This window comes from Helobdella robusta (assembly GCF_000326865.2).
Source record: "Helobdella robusta unplaced genomic scaffold HELROscaffold_23, whole genome shotgun sequence".
NCBI classification, from domain to species: Eukaryota; Metazoa; Annelida; class Clitellata; order Rhynchobdellida; family Glossiphoniidae; genus Helobdella; species Helobdella robusta.
The window spans coordinates 1,837,120-1,863,328 of NW_008704216.1; the positions used below are offsets into that span (position 1 = coordinate 1,837,120).

At 36.9% G+C, this 26,209-nt stretch overlaps 2 protein-coding genes across 2 annotated transcripts; one reads left to right on the forward strand and one right to left on the reverse strand.

Moving 5' to 3' along the window:
* Window positions 1-981: 981 nt before the first annotated feature.
* Window positions 982-13,301, reverse strand: HELRODRAFT_111709 (hypothetical protein; the record flags this gene model as incomplete). Its single annotated transcript, XM_009019029.1, has 9 exons — window positions 982-2,148; window positions 2,320-2,418; window positions 2,817-3,185; window positions 3,326-3,532; window positions 3,723-3,828; window positions 11,647-11,778; window positions 12,238-12,353; window positions 12,753-12,886; window positions 13,205-13,301. The coding sequence occupies 9 exons, from the start codon at window positions 13,299-13,301 to the stop codon at window positions 1,267-1,269; spliced, it is 2,142 nt and encodes a 713-aa protein (XP_009017277.1). The 3' UTR covers window positions 982-1,266.
* A 1,453-nt stretch (window positions 13,302-14,754) lies between these two features.
* Window positions 14,755-18,169, forward strand: HELRODRAFT_191698 (hypothetical protein; the record flags this gene model as incomplete). Its single annotated transcript, XM_009019030.1, has 3 exons — window positions 14,755-14,766; window positions 14,854-15,028; window positions 15,504-18,169. 3 exons carry the CDS (start codon window positions 14,755-14,757, stop codon window positions 17,681-17,683), a joined length of 2,367 nt encoding a protein of 788 aa, XP_009017278.1. The 3' UTR covers window positions 17,684-18,169.
* Between the last annotated feature and the right edge of the window lie 8,040 nt (window positions 18,170-26,209).

Genomic DNA, 26,209 nt, shown 5'->3' on the forward strand with positions numbered 1-26,209 from the left:
ATTTCATAATGCCATCGATTTTTCGTTAAGTTTCAAACAGATACAAGGGTTTTCATGTTTTCAAAATTGTCAGAAATATCTCTCGAAATAAAGTGCTCTGGTTTTAATTTTTTATTGTCATTGGAGTTATTAATTAGTATTTTTTACTTCTTGCAGTGCTCATCAATGCAAATATTACACACACACACACACACACACACACACACACACACAAACAAACACACGCACATATACACATACACACGTACTCATTATAAAAACAACATATCAACATACTACCAACAACCTACCAACAATATGAATATCGTTGTAAAAAATGTTCAAAAACGCTAAAATTAATGAGTCGGACTCCAAATTCTTTGATTTAAAATTTTCCGACAATTTCATTTAAATACCACTAATGAATCAAAAATTTTCAAATAAACTTTTATGACCAGTTGATATATTTTTATTTTCATTTATTTAAGCACTCAAATTAAAACTACAATAAATGATGTCGAGTCCTTGTTGAATTCATAATTTAGTGTTGTGTTCACGGCAGAAATTTCATGTACGAATGATTTTTTTCACAAAAATTACTAGACAGTTAATAAGTTGACATCTCACTGCACATCCTAAGAAGCCTGGCGTCTATTGTCGCCAGTATTAAAGATGATTGCGTATCGGCAAGACACGCGTATCTTTTGAGAAACACAAACTTGAAAAATCATTTTTAGAATAGGGAAAACAAGATTTTTTCAACTTGACACTTTTCGGAATCGGACGTGATGTGAAATATCCGATTTCGATGATCCTGGTCACTCCAATACCCTGGCTACCTACCTTCATAGAAGATCGCACAAAAACACGCACACAAACCCGTACACAAACACGTACACCTCGAACACTTACACAGGCGGAAACGAGCCCAGACACACTCCGTTACAACTATCTTTTACTTTTAATCAGTTGCTCGCGGCCTCATCAATGGAACTAATTAAACTTGAATGTTTAAAAATTTATTTAATGAAAATAATTTCAGATAACAATTAAGAAGGGTAAATGAAAATTGAAAGCGATATGAAAGTGTTGAAGAGGTGAGGAGTGGAATGAAGCGATGATGACGTAATGATGACGTCGACGTGAGTTCGTGGAGAGAAAGAGACCAATGTATATATACATATGGTGATGCACGCTTCAACAACGCTATCAAAAATACGGACAAATAGCAACAATAACAGTAAAAATAAAATTTAGATTTCGGTCAGAATCATTATCAGTCAAACGTCATCTTTCCATACGTAGCACCATCCTTTCCACTTCATTATCACCATCCTCCTCATCATCCTCATCATAATTTTTATCATCTTCGCTGTTGTCGTTATCGCAAAACATAGCCACATCAACTTCATCATCGTCGTCATCATCGTCCTCTTTATCATCGATGTTGTAACCGTCGGTTTTTCCTTTAACACCACTACCACCACCACCCCGAGGAACATCATCATTGTACTCATCACCATCCCTATCATGCAGATCACCCTTCATAATAACATCGCCTGCCACATCGCTTCCCCTACCACCACCACCATCAATTGTTTTCGAAGAAGTTTTCACCGCCATTTTCTTCTTCACCATCATTTCGTCATCGTAATTTTGTCTTCCATCGTCATCACCAGCACCGCTGTTACTCTTTTTACTTCCATCGAATCCAGCGGCCAAACCTGCACCCTTACAAACACCTCCTGGCAGTTCAATTTTCTTACCGCCTGCACGACCACCACCAGAGCTTCCATCGACACAAGCCACAGCAGACGTCACTGTCGCATCCGATCGGCCGTGACCGAAAATCCTGCAATGCCTTCGCAGCGACCTCTGCTTGGCAAACTCCTTCCCGCAATCGTTGCACCTAAATTTCTTCTCCTCTTCTCTGCTGACGTGCCTGCTAGAGTGGCCCCAGAGACTCGCGGCCGTCGAGAAGACCACACCACAGACGTTGCAGACATACTCGCCGTGTCTGGCTCGCTCCCTGTGACATCTGCCATTCTTCTCTCTGACTCGGTAGTGAGATCTGAGGAGGTGAGGGTAGAGGAACGCCTGGCCGCAGTGCTCGCAGGCGTACGGTTTGAATGATTCGTGAATCCTCTTCGAATGGATGTACAAGTTGCTCTGATGGGCGGTGGGTTGGTTGGTCATCGTCATCATAATCAACATCATCGTCCTCATAATCAACATCATCGCCAAAATAATCAACATCATCGTCATCATAATCAACATCATCGCCATCATAACCAACATCATCGCCATCATCACAACCACATACATCCCCATTGCAACGACCTTTGACTTGAAGCAGGCTCCACAGAGGTCACAGCAGTAATCCTTGCTATCGGAGTGTGTGCTCATGTGGCAGGTTAGGGCGGGCTTGTTCTGCAGTTGCTGGGTCGATGGATGAATGGATGGATGAATGAAAGAAAAATTTCAATGTATGGATGGATGGAAGGAAGATTAGATAGATGGATAAAATGAAAGTTTCAATGGATAGATAGCTGAATGAATGAATGAATGAATGAATGAATGAATGGATGGATGGATGGATGGATGGATGGATGGATGGATGGATGGAAAGTTTCAATGGATAGATGAAAAAACTTAGTGAATAGATGAATAAAAAAAATTAAAAATATCTCTATAAATGAACAAATCAACTCATCGAAACAACAATTAAAAAACGATAGAGCGTTAGTTAGAGTGTCCTTCATGGAAGCACAAATATCAGTGAACTGTGATCGACCGTCGCCACAAAATGCAGTTGAGACATGAAAAAACCAAACCACCTTATTGCATATCTCACAACGGTACTGTTTGAAAAGTCGCACTGGCTCGCCAGGGCCACCTATGTTGCCGAATTTCACTGCAGAATCGTTCTTACTACAAGTTGTAGTAGCAGCAGGAGTAGTATTAGCCGTATTACTACTACTAATAGAAGTTATAATAGTATCGGTAGTATAAGATGTAGTAGTAGTAGTTGTTATTGTGGTGGCGGTGGTAGCTGCAGAATGATCTCTCCCACGACCACTGTTAACCAGACTGTGAGAAGCAGCTGCAACGTCTTCACAGGCCTCCTGAATGTTTTGGTGGCCAGAGTGGCTGACTAGAAGATGTCTTTTGAGTTCAGATATATATAGGTAGGCTTTTCCGCAAATCTGTTGATAAGTGTTGGTGAGTAAATGATGATCAGAATGTTTCTGATAGTGATGATGAGGATAAGAATGATGATCAGGATAATGATGATGGAGCCGCTTGTGAGAATGATGATGATGAAATGGAAATGAACAAGACCAACTTGACACAAATTCTTCTTGCCCTCGTGCACCATCAGATGCCTGGTGAGGTACTTCTCCCTACTGAACAGCGCCCCACAAATGTGGCAGGATAGACACTTATCGCTGTGGGTTTCCATGTGGTGTTGGAGGCTGAGCAGGCTCTTGTACCCCCTCTGGCAGGTCGGGCAGATGTGGGGGTGCTCCGAGGAGTGCACCGACATGTGTTGCTGTTAGGTGGGTGGGTGGGTGGCGGTTTGATGGCTGAGTTGATTGGTGGATAGATAGATGGACGAATAGATGAATGGGTAATCAAATAGCAGAGTTGAAGGATAGATGGATGGACAGACAAATGAATGATGGATAGATGGATGGACTAAATAACAATTGATCAAACAAAAACCACTGCCCCGTCGTCACCTTCAACTTAGAAATGTGCCGAAACCTGGAGCTGCACTGGTCGCAGGCAAACTTCTTATCAAAACCAGTGTGCAGTTTCATGTGCTCTTTCAGGGTGCTCTTGTACCTGAGGACCTTATCGCAGACAGTGCACTTGTACTCAGTGGAGGTCACGAGGTCATTTTTTGTTCTTTTTTTATACTTTCGAACTTTCTGTGGGCCAGCGGGGTTTGAGAGGGCTGGGAAAATTTTAAATTTATTTTTAATTATGCTCGCTATTAAATCTGAAACAGTTTTGTCATCACCATCATCATCATTATTATTATTATTGTTATTCTCGCGGTTTCTATTTCTATTAAAATTATTACCCCGTCTATTAGTCTTATTAGAGATTTTATTATCGATATAATTTTTGTCGAGACATTTTCTTTTTATTTTGAGATAATTCTTGCAATCGGTGCTATTAAAACTGACATCGTCATCATCCTCATCGTCTTCATCATTCTCCTCCTCATCATCGTCATTTTGTCTGGCACTATCGTCACCATCATCATCGTCGTCGTCATCACTATTGTTGTTGTTGTTGTTGTCACCATGATTGTTTGTACAGTTCATACCATCAATGACATTTTTGTAATTACCATTACCATCTTCATCAGCATTACCATTATTATTATTATTATTATTATTGTTGTTGTTGTAATTATTAACATCGTCATCGTTATCAGAACACATGTGATGTTCATTTCTAGCGCTGATAACTTTATCATCACCATCATACACATCATCATCATCTGCCTGGGAGAATAAAAAATTTTTTAGTTATTTTTTCTGTATCAATTATATTCGAAAGAATATTTCAAAAAATAGTTGAAATAAGCTTCTCCTAAATTAAATAAATTAACTGAATTAAATAAAATAATTAATTAGTCATTTAATTGGTTACAAATCAATTAGCTGATAAAATCGGAGTTAACAACAAAAAATAATTAACTAATGCAACAACCTCATCATCTGCATTTTTTACAAGCACTGGTTCAAGTTCTGCAAAGGATATTAATTTTCAGTTAAAATTATAATTAACAACAACAGCCTAAAATATATATTCAGAATCTAATTACAATGGATTGTAAGGATTGAGAAAAATGTGAATGTTTCTGTTACAGATAAACCATAAAACAAATTAAAAGTTATTATTTAATTTAACGATCAGTCATTTAGCCAATCAAAGAAGTAAATTTGGATTAATTAATCAATTAATAAAGCAGTCAATTATCCAGTTTAATCAATGTCAATTAACAAACCAATCAACAAACCAACCAATCAATCATAGATATCAAAGACGAAACAATTTCATCTAACCAACACCTACATCACACCACACCACACCACACCAAACCCCTTGAAATCATCTAACTCGAAAAATTTAACTTGATGACATCAACAGACTGTTGGGCTGAAGTCTTTAGTGCTGTTGTTATGAAAAATTAAAAATATATAAACTATATTGAAGTTTTTTGAAAAAAACAAGACACACACAAACACATGCATCACAATGAATACAATCAATTTCCATCACTGACTTGTGAAAAGGTTGACAAACTTCTCAGCTACATCTGAATTGTTGACAAAAGTCTGGGCTTGAGAGGTGGTCGCTGTATACAGCTGGCCTGTTGTCGGCTCGAATGATATGAAAACAGAATGGATACCCAGCTTGTCAATCTTCTTCATCTTTTATTTCATAATAATAATTAATATATCATACTAAACTATAATATTGAACCGAACTAACCACTAACATTATTAAAAATCTCCAGTAAAACACTTGGTGGTTCATTTTCGATGACCTCTCCTTCATGGATGACTTCTTCTTCACCGACAACCGCTTTGGAAACTGTCTCATTCCCACCCATGTTTAATTTGATGTATTTTATATGATGAAGGTTGTAGGAAGATGCAATGCTTGCCAGGTATATGGAAAGATAAAATGATGTCAACTTCCTAGCACTTATGACATGAGTCTTATGTCTTATATGACTTATTCTTGTAATATTCTACCAGAGTTGTTTATTAAAAAAATAAAGAATTAAGATTAAGTGTTAGTAAGTCATGTCATGTCATTTATGGGCTAGGCTTATATATGCATGAGATGACTTAATAATCCTTTACTTATTATTTTATTAAAAGTTAGTTATTAATACTTTAATCTTTTTAAAACTTAAATAACAAATTAAAATAGTAGTAAGTAAATAAATAAAGTTAGTTAATTAAACTTATTTTAAAGTTAAAAAGAAAAACTAAAAAATCTAACTATTACTAAATTAAAAGAAGGACAGTCTTCCAGGCAAATAATTTCCTGATTGCAAAACTTACGTTATCATCTACTTCGGTAGCGAACAAACAAACACTAACTCAACTAACCAACCATACATAACAGAACATACATAAGAACAGTTCATCGTAGAACAAGCCGCAATTTTTCGTATAGAATTCACTTTTAATGTGTTAAAAGTGATTAGATCTGTATTAGCCAAAACTGATAGGGAGGTACCAAATGAACGAATAACCGGACTGAAAGCCTGACAACATGCATGTACAACTACAAAACAACGTAGAACTTTAGACAGAAATTTTTCAAACGATTCCCTTCAGTCACCAACACTGTTGGAAGCAAGGGCAAAATTGAAGTTACACTTGAAGTATAAAACACGTGGAATAAGATGGCAGTCAGTCTATGGGCAATTTACATTCAGTTCTTATATTGCAGTATTCAGGCCAGAGCTATCAAAAACAGCAATAACAACGCCAGCAACAACAACACTGCAGAAGCAGGAAGTTTAAGCATTACACTATCACGCTATATTTCAATTCTTATATGAATAATTGAATGAAACTCGCAGTTGTACTTTCAGACCGTATATTATATTATCAACTAATGAAAGGGTGCAATAAAAAAAACATAATGATAAATCTTCTCAAAATAAACCTACGCACAAACTATATATAAATACAATATATATATATATATATATATATATATATATATATATATATAAGATGTATATATACTTAAGATATTAATCAATTAAATTAAATTTGGAAGCAAAAAAAACATTAAAATTCATAAATTAATGATTATACAAGATTCAAAATGTTAAGCAATTTAACTCATATGTAAATGGTATATATATATATATATATATACATACATACATACATATATATACTTATATACATAAATAGTTCTCCATTTCGTCGCCACATTACCTATACAACCCTCTCATGACGATCAACAGGAAGTTATCCAGGATGGCATGCAAGTAAGCTTTCCACCAACCCTCCCCATCCAACAATGTCTTGATAACAAAAATTGAAATACTAATGAAGGAACGAATGAGTGAATCAGAAACATTTAATGCATCCTCGTACCGCGCGCACACACAGATACAGAAAGACATTGTCTCTTTCTCACTTACACACACACACACGCACGCACGCACAAACACACGCACGCACACAGGCGAAAATCTTACAATTTAATCATCAGTATTCTTTAGTAATTCCTTCTACGCTTGGCCCACCATACCCTACTTGGATATGCAACTTTCCTGCCAAAAAAAAACAAACCGCTACCTCCTTTTACGATTATTTTCTTTTCGAAATTTCGTTTCCTTTCGTTATTAGGTTGTCTTGCTGTGCTGTACAAGTGTTAGCATTTTTAAAAATACACATAATGTGTGTGATCAAGATAATGAAAAAATGTATATATTTCCAGACAATTTGAACGAAATATAAGAAACAATGAAAAATAAAATAGAAAATAAAAAAATATAATTAATTACGCCAATGATTAAAAACAAAAATATTACAATTGAAGAATATAATATAATAACCAATGAATTTGTTATATCTACGTGACCTCGTTTAAACGAAGAAAGAAGAAAAATTTGCATTCAATTATAAAACAATCGAACCATCCATCCATCAAACAATCGTTCGTTCATTCATCCAAACATTCATTCACCATTCATTTATCAATCAATCAATCAACCTAACCAAAAATTTAGTCATCCAACCATCAGCCAATCCAATCACCCCATTCATCCATCCATCCACCCATCCATCCATCTATCACTTGTCCAAATGTTTTCAATTCAATAGAACGTTTTAAAACAAACAAATGTAATATACGTAAAGCAACTTTCAAATTACTATAATATATATATATATATACATATATACATATATATATATATATACATATATATATATATATATATCTTTATGAACCCTGTAAAATTCAAAAAAGAATCATCATCTTCATCACATAAACATCACATACAGACCACAAACAGCTTCATTGTCCACCAAAACTTAATAATAATGAAAATAATAATAATAACAATTTGAATAGCGTATATCATATATATATACATATATATATATATATATATATATATATATATATATATATATATATATAGTGTAATAAGTTTATTTGTATATCTAAACAAATAAAGTAAACAAACAAAGAAATAACCAAAAAAAATTAAACTTGCCTTTACATATAAATCCGCAAGGATAAAATTTGTATGAAGAAGAGCCGAAATGAAAAAATCAGAAATCAGAAGTAGCAAAAGTCACATCCATCTACACAAACACACAATCTGGAAAAAATTAAACAAAGCCTCAGTCTGTAGTAGTAGTGCAAGTTGGCCAATAAACAACATACACAACAATGTACGTTAAAAACCATGAAGACTCACACATACACATATACTCATACAAACTCACACATACACATACAAACTCACACATACACATACACACACCACGTACGTACACACACACACACAAACATACACACACATAAAATTAATAAGTTGACCAACTATGATGCAACTCAGAACATAAAAGTAGATAAACCTATATTCAAAGACCAGGTTAGCCGATATACATATAAAGAAATTATATATATATAATTATATTTTAATAGTTCAGTACGAGCATCTAAGTTTTAATTAATTAATTAATTGATCAACATTAACAGCGCTTAAATCTAAGAAATTAATTATAAATATTGTTTACAATTCAATGTGTATTAACATATAAACATACATTCAAACGCGCGCACACATACACACACACAAATACACATACATACATACACATACATACATATACATATAAATATATACATACATACATACATATATATATATATACATACATATATATATGTATGAGGAACAGAAGTTGTAGGCCAGCGTTGATAACAACAGTATTAATAGAAATAATGAAAAACCAAACTCTAAAATGAGACACACACAAACACACACAGACACACACAAAAACAAAGCACACAGTAAAAATAATGTGTGTAGGGGTAGATAGATATATACATACATATAAACATACACACATGTTACAATGATGTTGCCCGTGTTATAGATAAACACACAAGACATTGTATGTTTCTCCTATCGTTCATATAATGCTCTGCATGAAAAAACGTTCAACGAAAAAAATAACAAGCCGAAATAATTAAATATTAAAAATAATAATAATAATAATATTCGTAATAATTGTAATAATAATAATAACATTTGTTAATCCATAAAGATCCAAAATATCCACAAAGAGTGAACGAGGATAATAGCTACAATAATTATCGCAATAATAACGATTTCGATAATAAGAATTGAAATAACCATATATATATACAAAAAATAACAATAATAACATTAATAATAACAATAATAACAACAATAACAATAATAACAATAACAAAGCATGGTGAGTTTATATATTATATAGGCCAAAAAAAGTGATTAAGACGACGAAATGGAAACAGAGAGATGTGACAAAATCTATCGTGGCAAATCAAAATATGTACTTAATAATAATAATGATAATTAAAAAAATAACAAAACTAATAACAACAACAACAATAATAATAAAATGGATAATGACGTTTCTGATCTATCATACAAGTAGAAAAAGGATTCTTATAATAATGATAATAATAAAATTAATAATAATTAAAAATAATAATAATCATTATTCATCGCATAACAATCACGTAAATAACAATATTAAGTGTTCATAAAAAATATGACATATAATAATATGATTTACATAATAACGGTAATTAATTAAATAATTAATGTTAATGTCTATAACATTGAATAATAATAATATGAATAGTAATAATAATAATAATTCAAGATGTATTTAAATAAACGTGTTGCTCTCTATAAATAATGTACATATACACTATAATATATTTACAAGTTCATAATCCCATAGTATATATATATATATATATACAAAAATTGTTTCATTTCATGATGATGATGGTGGTGATAACATACATATATATATATATATATATATATATATATATATATATATATATATATATATATATATATACATATACACATATATATATACATACATGTATATATATATGGATGATCAACAATTAAAATGTTAATAATATTACAAATATAAGCCATTAAAACAATGTAAATAATAACAAAAAACTAAGAATGAAAAAAGTTAAATTTTTTAACGAAAAAAATTACTAATTACAATAAAATTGGTAATAATTAAGAATTTTGTCGACTAAATGAATGTTAGTTTTTTTTTTAATAATTTTGTGGTCAATAAGTCCACCAATTAACATTCAAATTTAAATATTTTAATTAGATCCATGGAGACAAAAAGGGACCAGTCTGATTGGTCAATTAAACTGGGTCATCACGGTGGAGGCTAATTTAAATAAGTCACCACAGTGGCTGATTTAAATAGGTCATCATGGAAAGCCCATGAAGTCGCTATTTTTACTAAAAAATAAACTGAGAGTTCATACATATAAAGCTAGTTAGTTGTCAGTGAATGAATGGTTGATGATAAATATGGTTGGTTGAAAGCTCGTTTAAACGTTATTATTATCAGTTATTATTATTATAACTTATTATTTATATTGTTGTTGCTGTTGTTGTTGTTGTTGGTGGCATTGGTGATATCGAACAGAATAATATTTCCATGTTCATTTTCACGATCACTAACCAGTGTTATTTAATCATTTGATGGTAATAAGTTGAATTAAACAATTTTTCTTCTTCTCTTGGAACCATTGGGAGAATCATGATATTGTGGTTGTTGTTGTTGTTGTTGCTGCTGTTGTTGCTGCTGCTGTTGTTGTTGTTGCTGGTAGTTATGTTGCTGCTGCTGGATCAGCATGTCGTGAGTCAATGTTTGCAGCATGGTGTCGTGTATGAAACTGTGAGGTTGCTGTAGAAGTTGGTATTGGTGCAACAGGTTCTGCTGCTGATACGGCTGCGATGCAGTCGACTGCGATATGAAGTGTTGTTGCTGTTGCTGTAGTTGTTGTTGCATAGAGTTGGTGGAGTAGCTCTGTTGCAGCCAATTCTCTTGGCTCGATAGATTAACTGGAAGATTGCTTGCAGCACTGTCTATGAAGTTGGTTGCAATAGAGAGGTTGACAGTTTCTTGCTGCTGTTGTTGTTGTTGGTTTGACTGAATGTCGTCTGCCTTTTGATAACTTGCAGCCGTTCTGCTGGCTGCTAAGTTTTCAACAGCAGCTGCAACAATGTTCACTTGAATCAAATTGTTGGTGTTATTGTTGCTACCGCTATTGTTGGTGGGATTGTTGTTAGTACTATTATTATTATTATTATTATTATTATTATTATTGTTGTTGTTAGTTGTGTTGTTGCCAAGATGAGTAATCACATTGTTAGCAGTGTTGTTGCTACTGCTACTGTTGTTGGCATTGTTGTTGCTGTTATTATTTAATGTTGATTTATTAATAACTTGTTGTTGTTGTTGCTGTTGTTGCTGGCAATCATCAATGATTTGATCCCCAACTTTCGCAGGTTTGCTGTGTCGCCGTTGACAACGATTTGACTCAAACTTGGTGATGAAGGACTTATCACAGACCGGACACTTGTGTGGTTTAACAGTACTGTGCCTCACCATGTGCATCCTCAAACTGTTCGCCGCCCTGAAGGCCTTCCCACAAACAGGACAGACTCTCGACCCGTCACTAGTTCTAATCGGTTCACCGTTGTTGGCACCGTTGGCTGCATTCGACTCCAGCAGGTGGTGGTTGAAGATCAGCTGATCCTTGTGGCGATTGCGAGTGTGCGAGGAGAGTCCAGAGGGTGTGGCAAAGTTCTGTCCACATAAGTTGCACATGTGACTCTGCTCCCAATCACGAGTTCTCTTTTTACGAATGGCCATCTTTGGGGTCGATGTCATCTGAGTTGAGAGAGCTGGATTAGCAATAACCACACCAATAGTTGTGTTGTTGTTGTTGATGCTGCTGTTGGTAACATTGCTGTTGTTGGTGGGATCATCTACACTGACCTGACTCTCGGTGGCTTGTTTTTGTTGATGATCCATCTCTCTACCAGCTGATTCATGTCCAACCTCCTCAGATTTGATGCCCCCCACGACAGAACCGCTATCATCAAGGTAGTGCCCATCAAGCTGGGACTGAAACACCGATTTGTGAACAGTCATGTGCCTGTTAACTTGAGAGCGCGTGTTGAAACGTTTGTCGCAGATGACGCAGGAGTGTGGTTTTTCACCCGTGTGAGTTCTCAGGTGGACGGCATGCTTCACCTTGTCTCGGAAGGGCTTGCCGCAAACCGGGCAAAAGTAGATTCGATGGAGTCCACGACGACGACGATGAGAACTATTTGATGAATCATTCATCTCAACTGGCTGGCCTGTCTTCGAACAATAAATGATGGAGTTAGCGAGGGGATCTGAGTCTCCGCTTGTACTGTTGTTGACTGTGTTGTTGTTGGTCAAATCAGAGTGATGCATCTCTTCAGATGAGTTCAAAACATTGCTGGCGATGGTGCTGTGTTCAATGCTCGCACTGTTGTTGTTATTTACTTGATCAGTAGACGCCGAAGGTCTCTTCCTACCACCTCCAGTTAACTGGTTTCTAAATTGACGACTTCTAGGCTTACCTTCCAGTTCATGTATGTGAAGGTGGTGTCGGTTGACCTGTGATCTCGTGTTGAACCTTTTGTTGCAGATTTCACAAGCATAAGGTTTTTCTCCCGTGTGAGTTCTAACATGGACCCGATGCTTCATCTTATCAATGAACTCTTTGTCACAAACATCACAGACATACCTCACTCGGCTCGTTCGGTACCTGGGTAACATGGATATGTCCAGACCACTCCTGAATTGATTTCTTCTTTTCTTGACCAGTCCATCTCCTTCCACTTGTCCAGCAGATGCTGTCTTCCTCTCATCTCCGGTGACCTCTCCAACCAACGTTGACACTTGCTCTCTGGAGACCACACTTAACACAGCATCACCAAGTGATGAACTTTCTAGTAAATTAATTTTGTCTAGACCAGGTACTGCAGAGTTAGGTGACGACGTTTGCTGTAGACCTGCAGCCGTCATGGAGGAGGAGAGGAAGTCGAGAAAGTCAGCTCCGGCACCACCTTCCACCTTGTGAACAGATCGTGCATGCTTGCTCAGTGTCACTTTGGATTTGAATGATTTGCCACAAAGAGTGCAGAGTAACTGGTTCTGATGCATGTGATCAGAAAACTGTACAAACGATAAGTTGGTGTCGGCTGCTTTGTCTCCTTCGTTCTGTGTGCTGCCTTCCTTCAGTGCATTTGCAAGTTTATTATCTCCAGGTTGCATGCCTGGTTGCATAAATTCACAATTGTTGTTGTTGACACCTTCGATGCCTCCTGCATTGTTATTATTTGATTTCTGACAGTTGTTCGTTCCGTCCATGAAGTTATCATTTTTGTTTTGCCATCGGTTATTTTGGTAAATCAGTGAATCCGACTCTGTCACTTTCATTGTTTGATTTTGATCCAAGTAATTTGTAGACTGGAGAGCATTGCTGACATTGTAGAAGGTCCCGTGTTGAGATTTTGTTATATCAGTAAATGCAGTCAGTTGGTTGGTCGTTGTTGATGTTGAGTTGGAGATGGATGGAAGAAAATTGGAATTTGATGCCAATTTATCCACCGCAAAGTTGTGCGTGTTTTTCTGATTTCTGTCGCAACTGCCAGACAGCTGTTGCAAATTATTTTGTTGTGTCAATGGGCTTGTTTTGTGTTCGGCAATATGGCTTTCGTAGCGCTCCCTGCAATGAAAACCGGCATGGCACATACAGCAGTAGTAACTAACTTTTGTGGCCGCATGAGCCTCTAGATCTCTTAGGGCAGTAAATCTTGCATAACAAACATTACAATTGAAACAATTAGAATCCGGAACTTGACAAACTTGTGAGTTGTTGAGGGCATAGCTAGAGCAAGGCTTAGAACATTCAGGGCAATTAAGAAGTTGACAACTACTGGGCGTGCCAGAAAACCCTGACACCGACTCATCTTTCTTGCTCGTTATTCCAGAAGATGAAAAATTACTTTTGAATGCATCGTGAACAAAGGAATTATTCGAAGAACTACTCATGTTCACATTTCTCCCGCCTATGAAACCTGCCATCACCTCGCAAGTATTTGGAAAAAACATTTCGAACAGGTAGTTTTGACTTTTAGACGGACCTCGATCCAGATGCTTTAATGATAATTATTTTGATTTTTATCAGCTTCTAACTTTTTATTTGACATTTGTGTGAATCGCTAACAAAAGTTTCATGAACAATTCAGCGTAAAATTAGGAAAATAGATTGATTTCGTATCAAAAACAGATTTACATTATCGCTCGAACTAATAAATTAATTAGCAATTTTTTTATAACACGGAATCCGAAAATAGATTGATGTAATTTTCGATAAATTTATTTTTTTTTTTTAAATATATTGCTACATTTTTAAAAATTAAGTTGTTTAAAATTAATAAATTGTGTTTTTTTCAACTTTGAAATCGAAAAAAATTAAACATATTTTTGAGTTGTTAGTGAAACCAGTGAAACCTCTAAATGAAATGTAAACCACAGTAACAAAAACATTGTATTGGCACATTCACAAATATGATGAGGAGTGGCTCTGGACTTTTGAGGAATCTCATCAAAAATGTTTAGTGACGTTGGTTTGATTTTATATTAAATAAATTTTTATGAATTCTTTCAAATAATATCAATTTGTACAATTTTGAAAACTCACACACTACAGAGTGAACAGTTGAAGAAGAACACTGATCACCAGGTTCAGTTCATTTTGTTAGCAGTAGATTTGAAATACGCCGATGAAGATGGTAATGGAGATGTACAAGTCAGGTGCAGTGATGCGGGGCAGCGCTTCATGGAGATGCACAACGACCTCATTCTGGCTTTCAAACAGTTCTGCTGTAAGTCTTTTGAAATGATATCTTTTGACTTTGTTCGCTTAGTAGTTAAAATTTAGTTGGAGATGCGTTTGTCCTGTTTATTGTGAAACAAAAATTTGAATTACACTTGAATTATGCCTGAATGATTATTTATATTGTAAGTGCAGCAAAAATTGCTGTCTTTGTAGTTCTAGTTGAAAAATAATGTTGATGTGAATTTGAGGATGTGTTTGATCAATTGTTAACTACTTACTATTGATCATTATACAATAGTAATGAAAGTCTTCATTAATTAAAGATTTGCATTTTTATCATTCAGCTATCTTTATGCCTTTGTTGTTAGATTTAAGTTACTTCACAAACATTACTGGAGTTGTTTGTTTGTTTTTGAGTTTGTTAATCTGATGGCAGAGTTCAGTTTTTTTTTCCAACTGAAAAATTTTTTATTTCAGAATTTCATTTGGAAATAATTTTTAAAATGCTCACAACATCATAGATTCCGTGGCCTCACATGATGGTTCTCGTAATGCTTCAAAGAATGTCCAGGCCGATGAAGGAAATGTTCCTAATGAAGAAGTTGTCGAAGCTGCTACAAAAACCAGCAGTGGAGTTGTCACACGTTCAAAAAAGTTGAAGGTTGAGGTGAAAATTCATGAAAAGAATTCAAGGATGAATTGTTCAAGCCAGGAAACTCAGGCAGGCAGGCCACTCTCGATCAACAAAAGTTCAAATGCCTGTTTAAATTGTGATGTAAAATTGGATTCTGAAGATTCACTCATTCAACATTTGCAAGATGTTCACGGCTCAACCATTCTTTTCAAATGTAACTTTTGTAAGAAATCGTTTCGCACTATGGTGAGGTATAAATTGCACAAACATTCTGCTGCGAAATCTAATTTGAAAGATAAGCTCAGCAGGGGCGAAGTTGATGCTGATTCAAAACCTGGTCTTATTTCCTTTCAAGAGGATTCAGATGCAAACAGCGTCAACACGAAACCACAGAAGATCATTATAACCAAAAAGCACAAGTGCGACAAGTGCGACAAACGGTTCATTTATTCAATCGATCTGAAACGTCACCAGCACGTCCACTTATCTTCTGAACCAACAGCAGATCGTTTCAAGTGCAAACTCTGCCCTTTGACCTTCACAAACCCCGTCTACCTCCGCAATCATTCTTACTCTCATTCCAGAACTGATAAATTTTCATGTCCGGAATGCTCCAGACAGTTCAAGCGACGTTGCCATCTTGTTGAACATTCGCGAACGCATAAAAATGCGAGGCCGTACTCGTGCGATAAATGCGGGAAGACGTTCAAACTAGAAAGCTGTCTGCGGTCGCATGCTGCCGTTCACCGGTCCGAAGCCTGCTACCAATGCAGCGAGTGTGGCAAGCGCTTCAAACGCTCCTCCTCGTTGCGTCAACATTCCTTCACGCACGGCGAACGTGGCTTTCAATGCGACAAATGCGACAAAAAGTTTTCAAGTCCACAGAATTTGCGTGCTCACGTGGTAAATGTTCATTGCTCGAATAATGTATCACGCGGCAACCAGAACATTTGTAAAACTTGCGGCAAGTCATTTAAACACAAACGAAATTTGATGTTACACTCACGTTCGCACGATCCTTCCAGCATGCTGGCCTGCCACCTCTGCCCAAAAAAGTATACCAGGGAAGCTGACTTGAAACTGCACTTGCTGGCTCACGGCGACAGACGGCCCTTTGTTTGTGTGAAATGTCGTCAGTGCTTCAAGACTCCTTCGAACATGAGGAGGCATGCCCTGATGCACTGCAGGTACAAGGGGGGTACACCTCTTAAGGGACGATCGGCCAATGAAGTTTCAAAGGAGGATGAGAGTTTTGATGATGATCCTTCACAACAATCGCAACAACAACAACAACCACGACAACAATCACAACAACAACCACAATCACAACAACAACCACAATCACCACAACAGTTGCAACAACACCCACAACAACAATCACAACAACGACCACAACAACAACCACAACAACAATTACAACAGCAATTACAATTTCATCAACCGACACAACAGAAACCAGCACAAAATAGCAACGGCTTCTCGAACGTTAATGATTCATACTTACTTGCCATATTAACATCTAGCCCGCCTCAACAACTTTTGCCAACAAACGACGATGATCGTTTTGTCTCTCAAGCGAATTGTCACCATGATGAGGAATTGTTCCAACAAAGCGCGCAACATCATCAACAAGTAGGACAGGAACTGCAACGAATTACGCAAGATCATCTCTATCAGCAGCAGCAGCAGCAGCAAACCACCGATGAACGACAGCAACTATTTAAGCAACGCCACTCCCAAATCACTTATCATCAGTCACAGAAATTAACGACAACCTGGCCAGCCTTACAACAAATTCAATATCTCGTTAACCGACAACAGCACAACCATGAACAACACCACACGCAACAACAACACAATCATGAACAACGCTACACACGACAACAACATTTCCAAAAACAACAACAACAACACATATTGCAGCCTCAGCAGCAGCTGCAACAGCCACCACAGCACTCTCTACAACAACTGACATTTGTCAACCCCATGCATCACTCATATTTAGAAAGTAACTCAGTCTCTAGTCATCTGCAACTTGTCAATTCATTCATTAATCATCAGCATTAAGTAAAAGTCATTATAGTAGTAAAGTTGCCACTTATTATTGTTATTCTTGTTCATCTTTTTTTATTGTTATTATTTTAGCTTAAACAGTCAACTTTTCAGTCAAATTCAATTCAATCCAGGCAAGAGCAGTCATCATTTTATATATAGCTGAAGTCGTTAAACAAACATTCAATGGGTCTAATAAATAACGCTACCTGCTATGTGTGTGTCTTGCATTTGTGTGTGCGTGTCTGTGTGCGCGTATAGGTATGTCTCACGAACAAGACAAATGATGTGATGATGTGAAGTCTGTCTATGGCTACTAAAATGCGAATCTGGTAAATTCCCAAGCTAACTTGTAGCTAATTATTTTATTTGATAGGATTGTCCGATTGATATTGAGAGACATTGCTGAAACTTTCATACATTTCCGCCACATCAATAAAATTTCTGTTTAGTCACTTTTTTGATATTTTTGGCGTTTTAAATAAATCAATAAGACCATTATTATTCTTGTTTTTGTTACTAAATGTTCTTGCTAATGCTTTCGGGTCGAGATTTAACTTCTTACTCTCGTTGTTCTTGTTGTTTAGTTCTTTAAACAATAAACTATTTTACGTATTTTTTTTATTTTATTAGCAAACCGTATTTTACAATTGAAAGCTTTTATTATTAACTAATAAAAAGATTATATGTGTGTGTTTATATATATCTGAGTGTGTGTTTATTTATGTGTATGTTTGTGTGTGTGTGTGTGTCTAGGGTGTCTGTGTTTGTGTATAACAAGGCACCAGAGTTATAAACAAATATAAAAAAATATAGTTAAAAAACTTGAGGTGAATGATTAGAAATGCAACCGAATATTTATAAAAACAAAAAGAAAAAACCGCGAAGAAGAAGAAAGTGAAAGTAAAACCTGTTAGTAAAATGATAAAATTGACAAAACCAAACTAAATAAAAACGAATCAAATGGTTAAATATAATTACATCACAGGTGCATCATTTACGATAACAACCGTCATTCATCAATGAATAAGATCATAAGGTAATCATAATATAGTAAGATAGTAATAAAATTTCGCCTGAATTGCGCTTTCGAGATGCTAGAAAGACGCATTATTAAACACTCATTATAAAGAATAACAGAATATAATTTAACTCGGTAACGACGTAAAAGCCGTTTGAGTTTCTCATTCCATAGCTTAGCTGCCAGAAAACGTAGAAATGCTTTTCAAAAATGTGAACATTTTGATAAGTTGTACGCCGCTTATTTTTAGCTACTAGAATTTAACAGTAATCAAGAATGATTAATTATAATTAGAATAACGATTAATTATAATTAAAATAATGGTTAATTAATTGTAATCATTAACGCCATTTTCTTGCTTCTTTTTTAGACAATAATACATTCCTTCTTGTATGGCGTTGAGGATTTTAAAAATTTTCAAACCGAGTCTACTCGCTACTTTCACGTACTTATTAGGCATCAATGGAAACGATGAAAACTGCCCATAAGGCACTATGAAGTGGTTTAAAAGTTGAGTGAGTCAATCGTTTATGAAAAACATGAGCAGCGTTATTACTGAAGAACCTGAAATATCATAGAAATGTTACACCTCTTCTTGCTGGGATTTGATCATGTTTGAGATTTTTATTTTTTTTTTCATTTATACTTTAACGCTCACTCACTCTCACTCACTCACTCTCACTCACTCACTCACTCACTCACTCACTCACTCACTCACTCACTCACTCACTCACTCACTCACTCACTCACTCACTCACTCACTCACTCACTCACTCACTCACTCACTCACTCACTCACTCACTCACTCACTCACTCACTCACTCACTCACTCACTCACTCACTCACTCACTCATTCATTCATTCGGTGTGACAAACGGAACGGATCGTTGAAAATATCATCAAAAATCTTTTGTTCTTCTTAGCAGCGGTACGTTATTCAAACTTTGTCTTGGCGAAGGAAGCGGCAGGTGGAGGGAATGGGACGAGGATGGCACCGGATTGGTCTGTGCTGCGAAAATCTGACTCGGTTCGTTGAATTGCCGAAAAGCGCCACCATCGCCATCGTTATTTAAATTCCCTGGATCAAAATAACTAGCGCCATTGTTCTTACTGGAAGGAAAATGAGAACCAACTTCAGGGTAATCGCTATTTATTTCGCTATAATCATACGCTCGTCTGGATTCGTACATGAGCGGGAGCACCTGAGAGGCGGCTGTAGGAGTCTGCCTCATCACTTTGTTCAACTCGTCCATCGTGTCCACGATGTTCACCTCGAATGGACTGTGTGGCACGTTCACCCCTGACCAGGAGATCTGCAACGAACATGCACTTCTTACGAACATGCACTTCTTACGAACATGCACTTTTTACTGCGAAACTTGTCACAGTTGTCAAGTTATTGCGCGAACAAGTATTACAAATAAATATTAATGAACATAACAAACATGTTAATGGGGGGAAGAGTAACATACGAAGCCATCATTTAAGCAATCGTGCTGATTTGCCAACCTGAACCCAGTACTTTCCAGTCTCTGTCGGTTCGTAACGGCACTTGATCAAGCGAAATTTCCTCTCATCTCTCTGCATCTCAACACAAAATGCTCGCTTCGGCCCTCTAACTCTGACCACCAGCTGACCTGCACCGGCCCCTGTCGTGTCCACGTAGAAGTGACTTTGAAAGTTGTGCAGCAGGCCGTTCTCGATCCCGGGGCCAAAAACTTTCACAACGCTGGCGTCAGGTGGCGGAGATATCTTCAACGAAAAGGGACTCCCTTCGTTCAAATTAATAAAAAAATTTATTTGTCTCAGTGTAACGGAAAATATTCACTAAACCAGCAAATTATGGACACCATAAAATCGAAGATAACAAAATTATTTTCAATCCGTCAATTAAATTATTTATATAGCGCCATCACGAACGGTGTTTTTAGCATACGATCATCACGTGTGCATGAAAACAAAAATATCGTGCACAACAAACACTGCCAATCATTAGGTAGGCCACCATGACTCACCCATCAACTTAATCATACACCGCGCGATGCACAAACAACACTGGAAAAATTGAATAACATTGCAACAATTTACAAATGAACTCGATATCATTAAGTGAATAAATATTTAAAATGTTCGACCTGGAACGTGCTTGCCTGCAAAGAGGATCTCCAGCCGATGCCTTCCCAACTCCCGGGGGCGCAGTGTTAACACGTGAATTCTATCTTCTACATTTCTTAACGTGAAGGAAGCTTCCGTTGAATTTCCGGTACAGCAGACGTCCAACATACCTGTGAAGTCATTTAAGATGACCCAAATTATCTCACAGTTACAAGTTGTACCTACAAAGCAGTTGTAAGACATATGCCTATTTTAAGCGTTCAAAAAGTGTATTTTAATGACTACAATTCTAATTTTTTGCTTTTCAAATCATGAAACATGTATGGAATGAAATCAACAAAAAATTAATAGTGCAAACAATTCTAAGCCAGTAAAAGTTTAAAAACCTTCCCCAGCTACTCGCGTATCAACGTAGGCACTGATATCCTCGCCAAAGATGCCCCTCTTCAAGCCATCCCCCGTGCAGATGACCTTCGAAGGATCGCTGACTTCAGTGACGTTCAGTTTGAAGGGCGAGCCAGGCACTGCTTCACCTGACCAGTTGATCGTCAAAATGTGGGATCCTGCGTTTCGTCCAATTAGGTCATTGAAAAATCGATACAACGAGTTCCATTGCCAATGAAAACTTTAGCATTGTTATATAATAACTGAAAAGATGGTATTTAAATTATGATTAATTACAAAAAAACTTGGCAAAGAACCTAATGTTTTGGGTACATATTGGCATTTGTAGATGTCTTGATTAACTCTCGAGAACCCCACAGGGACTGCAGGTCCGTTGAACCCTCTCAACTTGGCTTCCGGTTGACCAGGACCAGCCAACGTACCATCTACAATGAATTCGCTGGGCTGACCGAGGAATGCCACCGTCAGTCCCTTGCCAGATGTGATCACTTCGCTCGCGTTCACGTCATTCGTTGGCGGCAGGAAGTTCGTTCTGCCATCGTTCATTTTGCCATTCAGGGCATCGTGGAAAGCGGGCAGCGTCACCCCAGTGATCGGACAGTTTGGTAAAAATCTACTTTCAAACATCATATTTATCTGGTAGTCACCTGTTTCAGCAGGGCAGGTTATCGACTTCTCAAATCTCAAATTTTGACGAGAATACAACAATACAACATATCATCCAAATAAACAAAATACAAAAAGTATCAATTACCAGTGTCGTGGGGTACAAAAGACACCATATATTGATGGTCATCTAGCCTCGTGACGTCAACATGTTCCGGTCTGCCATCTTTGATAACCTCCGCCACGATCGTTCCCCCGCCAGCCTCCCACGTGTTCAATTGGATCTTGTTGACAACATCTTTTTTGAGGTCCATCGTTTTTGTCGTCGGGTCAATCAAACTGTCCCACCCTCCTTTCACCCTCACCTTCGTTATGTCGAAGATGCGGGGCTTGAATGGGCTGCCTGCAAGAATCCATTTGAACTTCAGTTTATGATCATACATGCTGCGTAAACTTATAATGATATTTAGTATATACACATTGAATGTAGAAATATATGTGTTATATGTTGAATGTGATATATGAACAGCATTCATTAATTTAGTTTAAATACATGAAAAATATTTAAACCTATAAGAACAAAAAAACAACTAAGGTGCACTGAACCTTTGACATCCCGTCCATTCCAAGTGACCACCACCTCGAAGACGCCGACCTCGTTGGGCACGTAGGACACCTGGTACAAACCATTCTGCAGGGAGTCCACCGTCACCTTTGCCACGCTGTTCGGTCCTGTTCAGTTTATTTTTGCATTAATAAACAGTGAATGTTTGTTTGTTTGTGTTGTGCGTGTGTTTGTGTGTGTGTTTGTTTGTGTGTGTTGCGTGTGTGTGTGTGTTGCGTGTGTGTGTGTGTGTGTGTGTGTGTGTGTGTGTGTGTGTGTGTGTGTGTGAGAGAGAGAGAGGTTTCAGTTACTGAAATGTGTTCTCAATAGTGACGGTTTGATTTCGAAAAGTCAATTCGATTTCGAGTTTTTCCGAATAAAAGTCAACTCAATAATTTGCATCTTACATAATAACATCCCATTGACAGTGTTTTGAAAGCACAAGCTGGAATGAGCTTTAAAAGAAATTGAAGTTTATTTCGTCTAGTGCAAGTTACGACAAAGAAGAACCATCAACTCTTTCACATGTCAGGACTCGAATCGGTGTAAACAAATCGAAACCAGTTCGAATTTTCGATAATCGTACCATCACTAATTTATTTCATCACGGCACTTTGTAAATTTATTTGCTGAATTACAGCACGGTGGGAAATTAATTTAACATAACATGTGAAGAGTTGAATGACGGTTGAAAAATAACATGATTTATTCGTTCATTCATTCATTCATTCATTCATTCATTCATTCATTCATTCATTCATTCATTCATTCATTCATTCATTCATTCATTCATTCATTCATTCATTCATTCATCGATCCATCGATCCATCCATCGATCCATCCATCGATCCATCCATCCAACTATCCATCCATCAATCCATCCATGGATCCATCCATCCATGGATCCATCCATCCATCCATCCATCCATCCATCCATCCATCCATCCATCCATCCATCCATCATTCATTCATCCATCCATCATTCATTCATTCACCCATCCATGCACCCTACCTTTAACTTCCACGATCAACTTTCCCTTCTGTTTCTTGCCATCGACGATGAACTGGGCCTGTTCATCCACCCACCCCCTCGTCAGCCCATCTCCACTGGCCACAGCCTCCGGTGGGTTGATGACGTCCTGCACCAGCGGGTGGCCTGGGTGGTACCACGTGAAATAAACTTTAGAGTAATTAATAATGCCATCAACACGGCTGCTTCTTACCGCTACAACTACTTTTGTTGCTATTGCTGCTTCTATCGCTACTGCTACTTCAAATACATTAGTTCTTGTCACTGCTTATCAATACGTATCATCATAATTGTCACCAATAACATCACAGACATCCTTGATATTGTTATTATAAACATCATTTTCATGATGATGACTGATAATCACCATCATCGTCATTATCAACATCATCTTTCCGCTCCAGCCATCAACAACTTCATCATCTTCTTCCTCGTCGTCTTCGTCGTCATCATCATCATCATTATCGTCTCATCTTCATCATCATCAAAAACATCCTCGTCGTCATCGTCATCGTCGTCGTCGTCGTCATCATTATAATCCCATCTTCATCATCATCAACAACATCATCATCTTCGTCATCAACAACTTCATCCTCATCATCTTCATCATCAACTTTATCATCATCATCATTGTCGTCATCATCCTACCTCCAGTAACAGGTTCTTCTCCGAACTTGACAAAGATCCTGTGAGATCCTTCCATTCGGGGCTTCCACTCGATCCGGTAGCCATCCCCGGTTCGCTGACACCGACATTCCAAGGGCGATCCGGTCGGTTCCAACACTTTTACCGACAGATCGGCATTACCGGCATTTTTCGTCACGACTGGTTGATTATGTTTCGACTTTGTGCATGAATCTCTTTCGTTTAATGAATTTTATGTGAATTACTCATTTTACTAACCATGCAAATAGTTTGATGATAGATATGAATCTATGTTGTTATTGTAACTTTGCCATCAATATGTTATTGTTACATTAAGTTATTGTTACATTAAGTTATTGTTACATCAAGTTATTGTTACATCAGGTTATTGTTACTTACATCAAGTTATTGTCATTAGGAGGTGAAAACATTAATAACATCGCGAACGTAGCAAATGTTTCTGACAAATCAACAAACCAAGCTGTGATACTATCTATTATCAACTAATCGTACATACAAGAAAAAACTGAACTTGTACCACGTTTGAACATTTATATAAACAAAAATATCTTTAAAAAATAATAATAACACAACGTAAAAATAAACCAAAATAGTTAATTACGAATAAAATAACTTAAAATCCATTTGTGAGTTGAACAACGACCTTCAAAATCAACAGTCTCCCCAATGAGCCAGACCTGCCTGGCGGAGATGATGCTGACCTTGGAAGCATCGTGAAGGTCAACGTAGTAAGGACTGTTCATGATGTGGCAGCCCTCATAAAGCACCTCCACTTTGTGCCTGCCTGGATCAAAATGATCGTGAAACTTCGTCGTTTGGTGAATTTAAAATCAACTGTTTTTCCAAAAGAGTTAAATTTGATATTTGATTTGAAATATTATTCGGTAAAAATTTTTGTGGATAAAAGATGAAAATTATGGATGTGATGCTGTTACTACTATAGCGAAAACGCTGCTGCTACAACTACCATCACTTTCGCTACCATTTTTTCTACTACTGCTTCAATTGTTTAATTAGTTGATTAATTGGTTGATTGATTGGTTGATTGATTGATTGATTGATCGATCGATTGATTTGGCGTGTTTACAATTCATTTCGTGTTTACAATTCATTACAATTCATCAATTCATTTGTTTACAATTCATTACAATTCATTTCTAAAGAACACTTACGAACATGAAAGTTAAACAAAGAAGCTTATGATGATAGGATATCTTGATAGGTATGATGATAATGAAAGATTAGAAATGATTGCAAAACTAAACGAAACGAAACTAAACGAGACGAAACTAAAAAAAAAGAAATTTGATACAGAAACAAAAATTTACCAGTGAACGGTGATTTGTAATCTGCTTTATATTCTCCAGATGGGGTCTTTATCAACTTTCCTGTGATCATGTCACCGCTAGGAGCTGGTGGGCGTGTATGTGTGTGTGTGTTCGTGTGTGTGTGCGTGCATGTGTGTGTGTGTGTGTTGGTGTGAGTGTATGTGTGTTGGTGTATAATTGTTTGTTTCGTTGGTTGATTGGATGACGGTTACAGCTCACCTGTTACTACAACAACTGCTTTTTCATAATTCCTATCCAAGTTCGTTTGAGTAGCTGACGAGGACTGGTCAGCAGCAGGGCAGCGTTCGTACTGGCTCCCCGTTTCAACTGGACAAGTTTGAAGTGGGGGAGCAGATGAGGGAGGAGGTGTGTCCGAGAAGACGTCAATCAATTTCGGAAATCCCAGAACGTTCTCGTTGTTGAACTTAACGTGAATTAGATATTCTCCTGGCAGGGATGGAGTGAAGGAGAACATGTTAACCTCTTTATTCATCCTCACTTTTCTGACCTCCACTGGACGATCTTGAAAGATCACATCCATTGTTGGGTCACCCTTTCCAGCGTTACAGCTGTCCACTGGAACAATTTTGTTGGGAAATATTTCACAAACAAAATTATTGAAATGCTGAAACTAGAGTTAAAAATATTGATAAGCACAATAAGCACCTGTGAACTCGACTTTCTTGTTGACAGTGAATTTTGACTCCTCAGCATTCAAGAAATTGACGGAAACGTTCAGCGGGTCAAAAACCTCACAAACGTACGG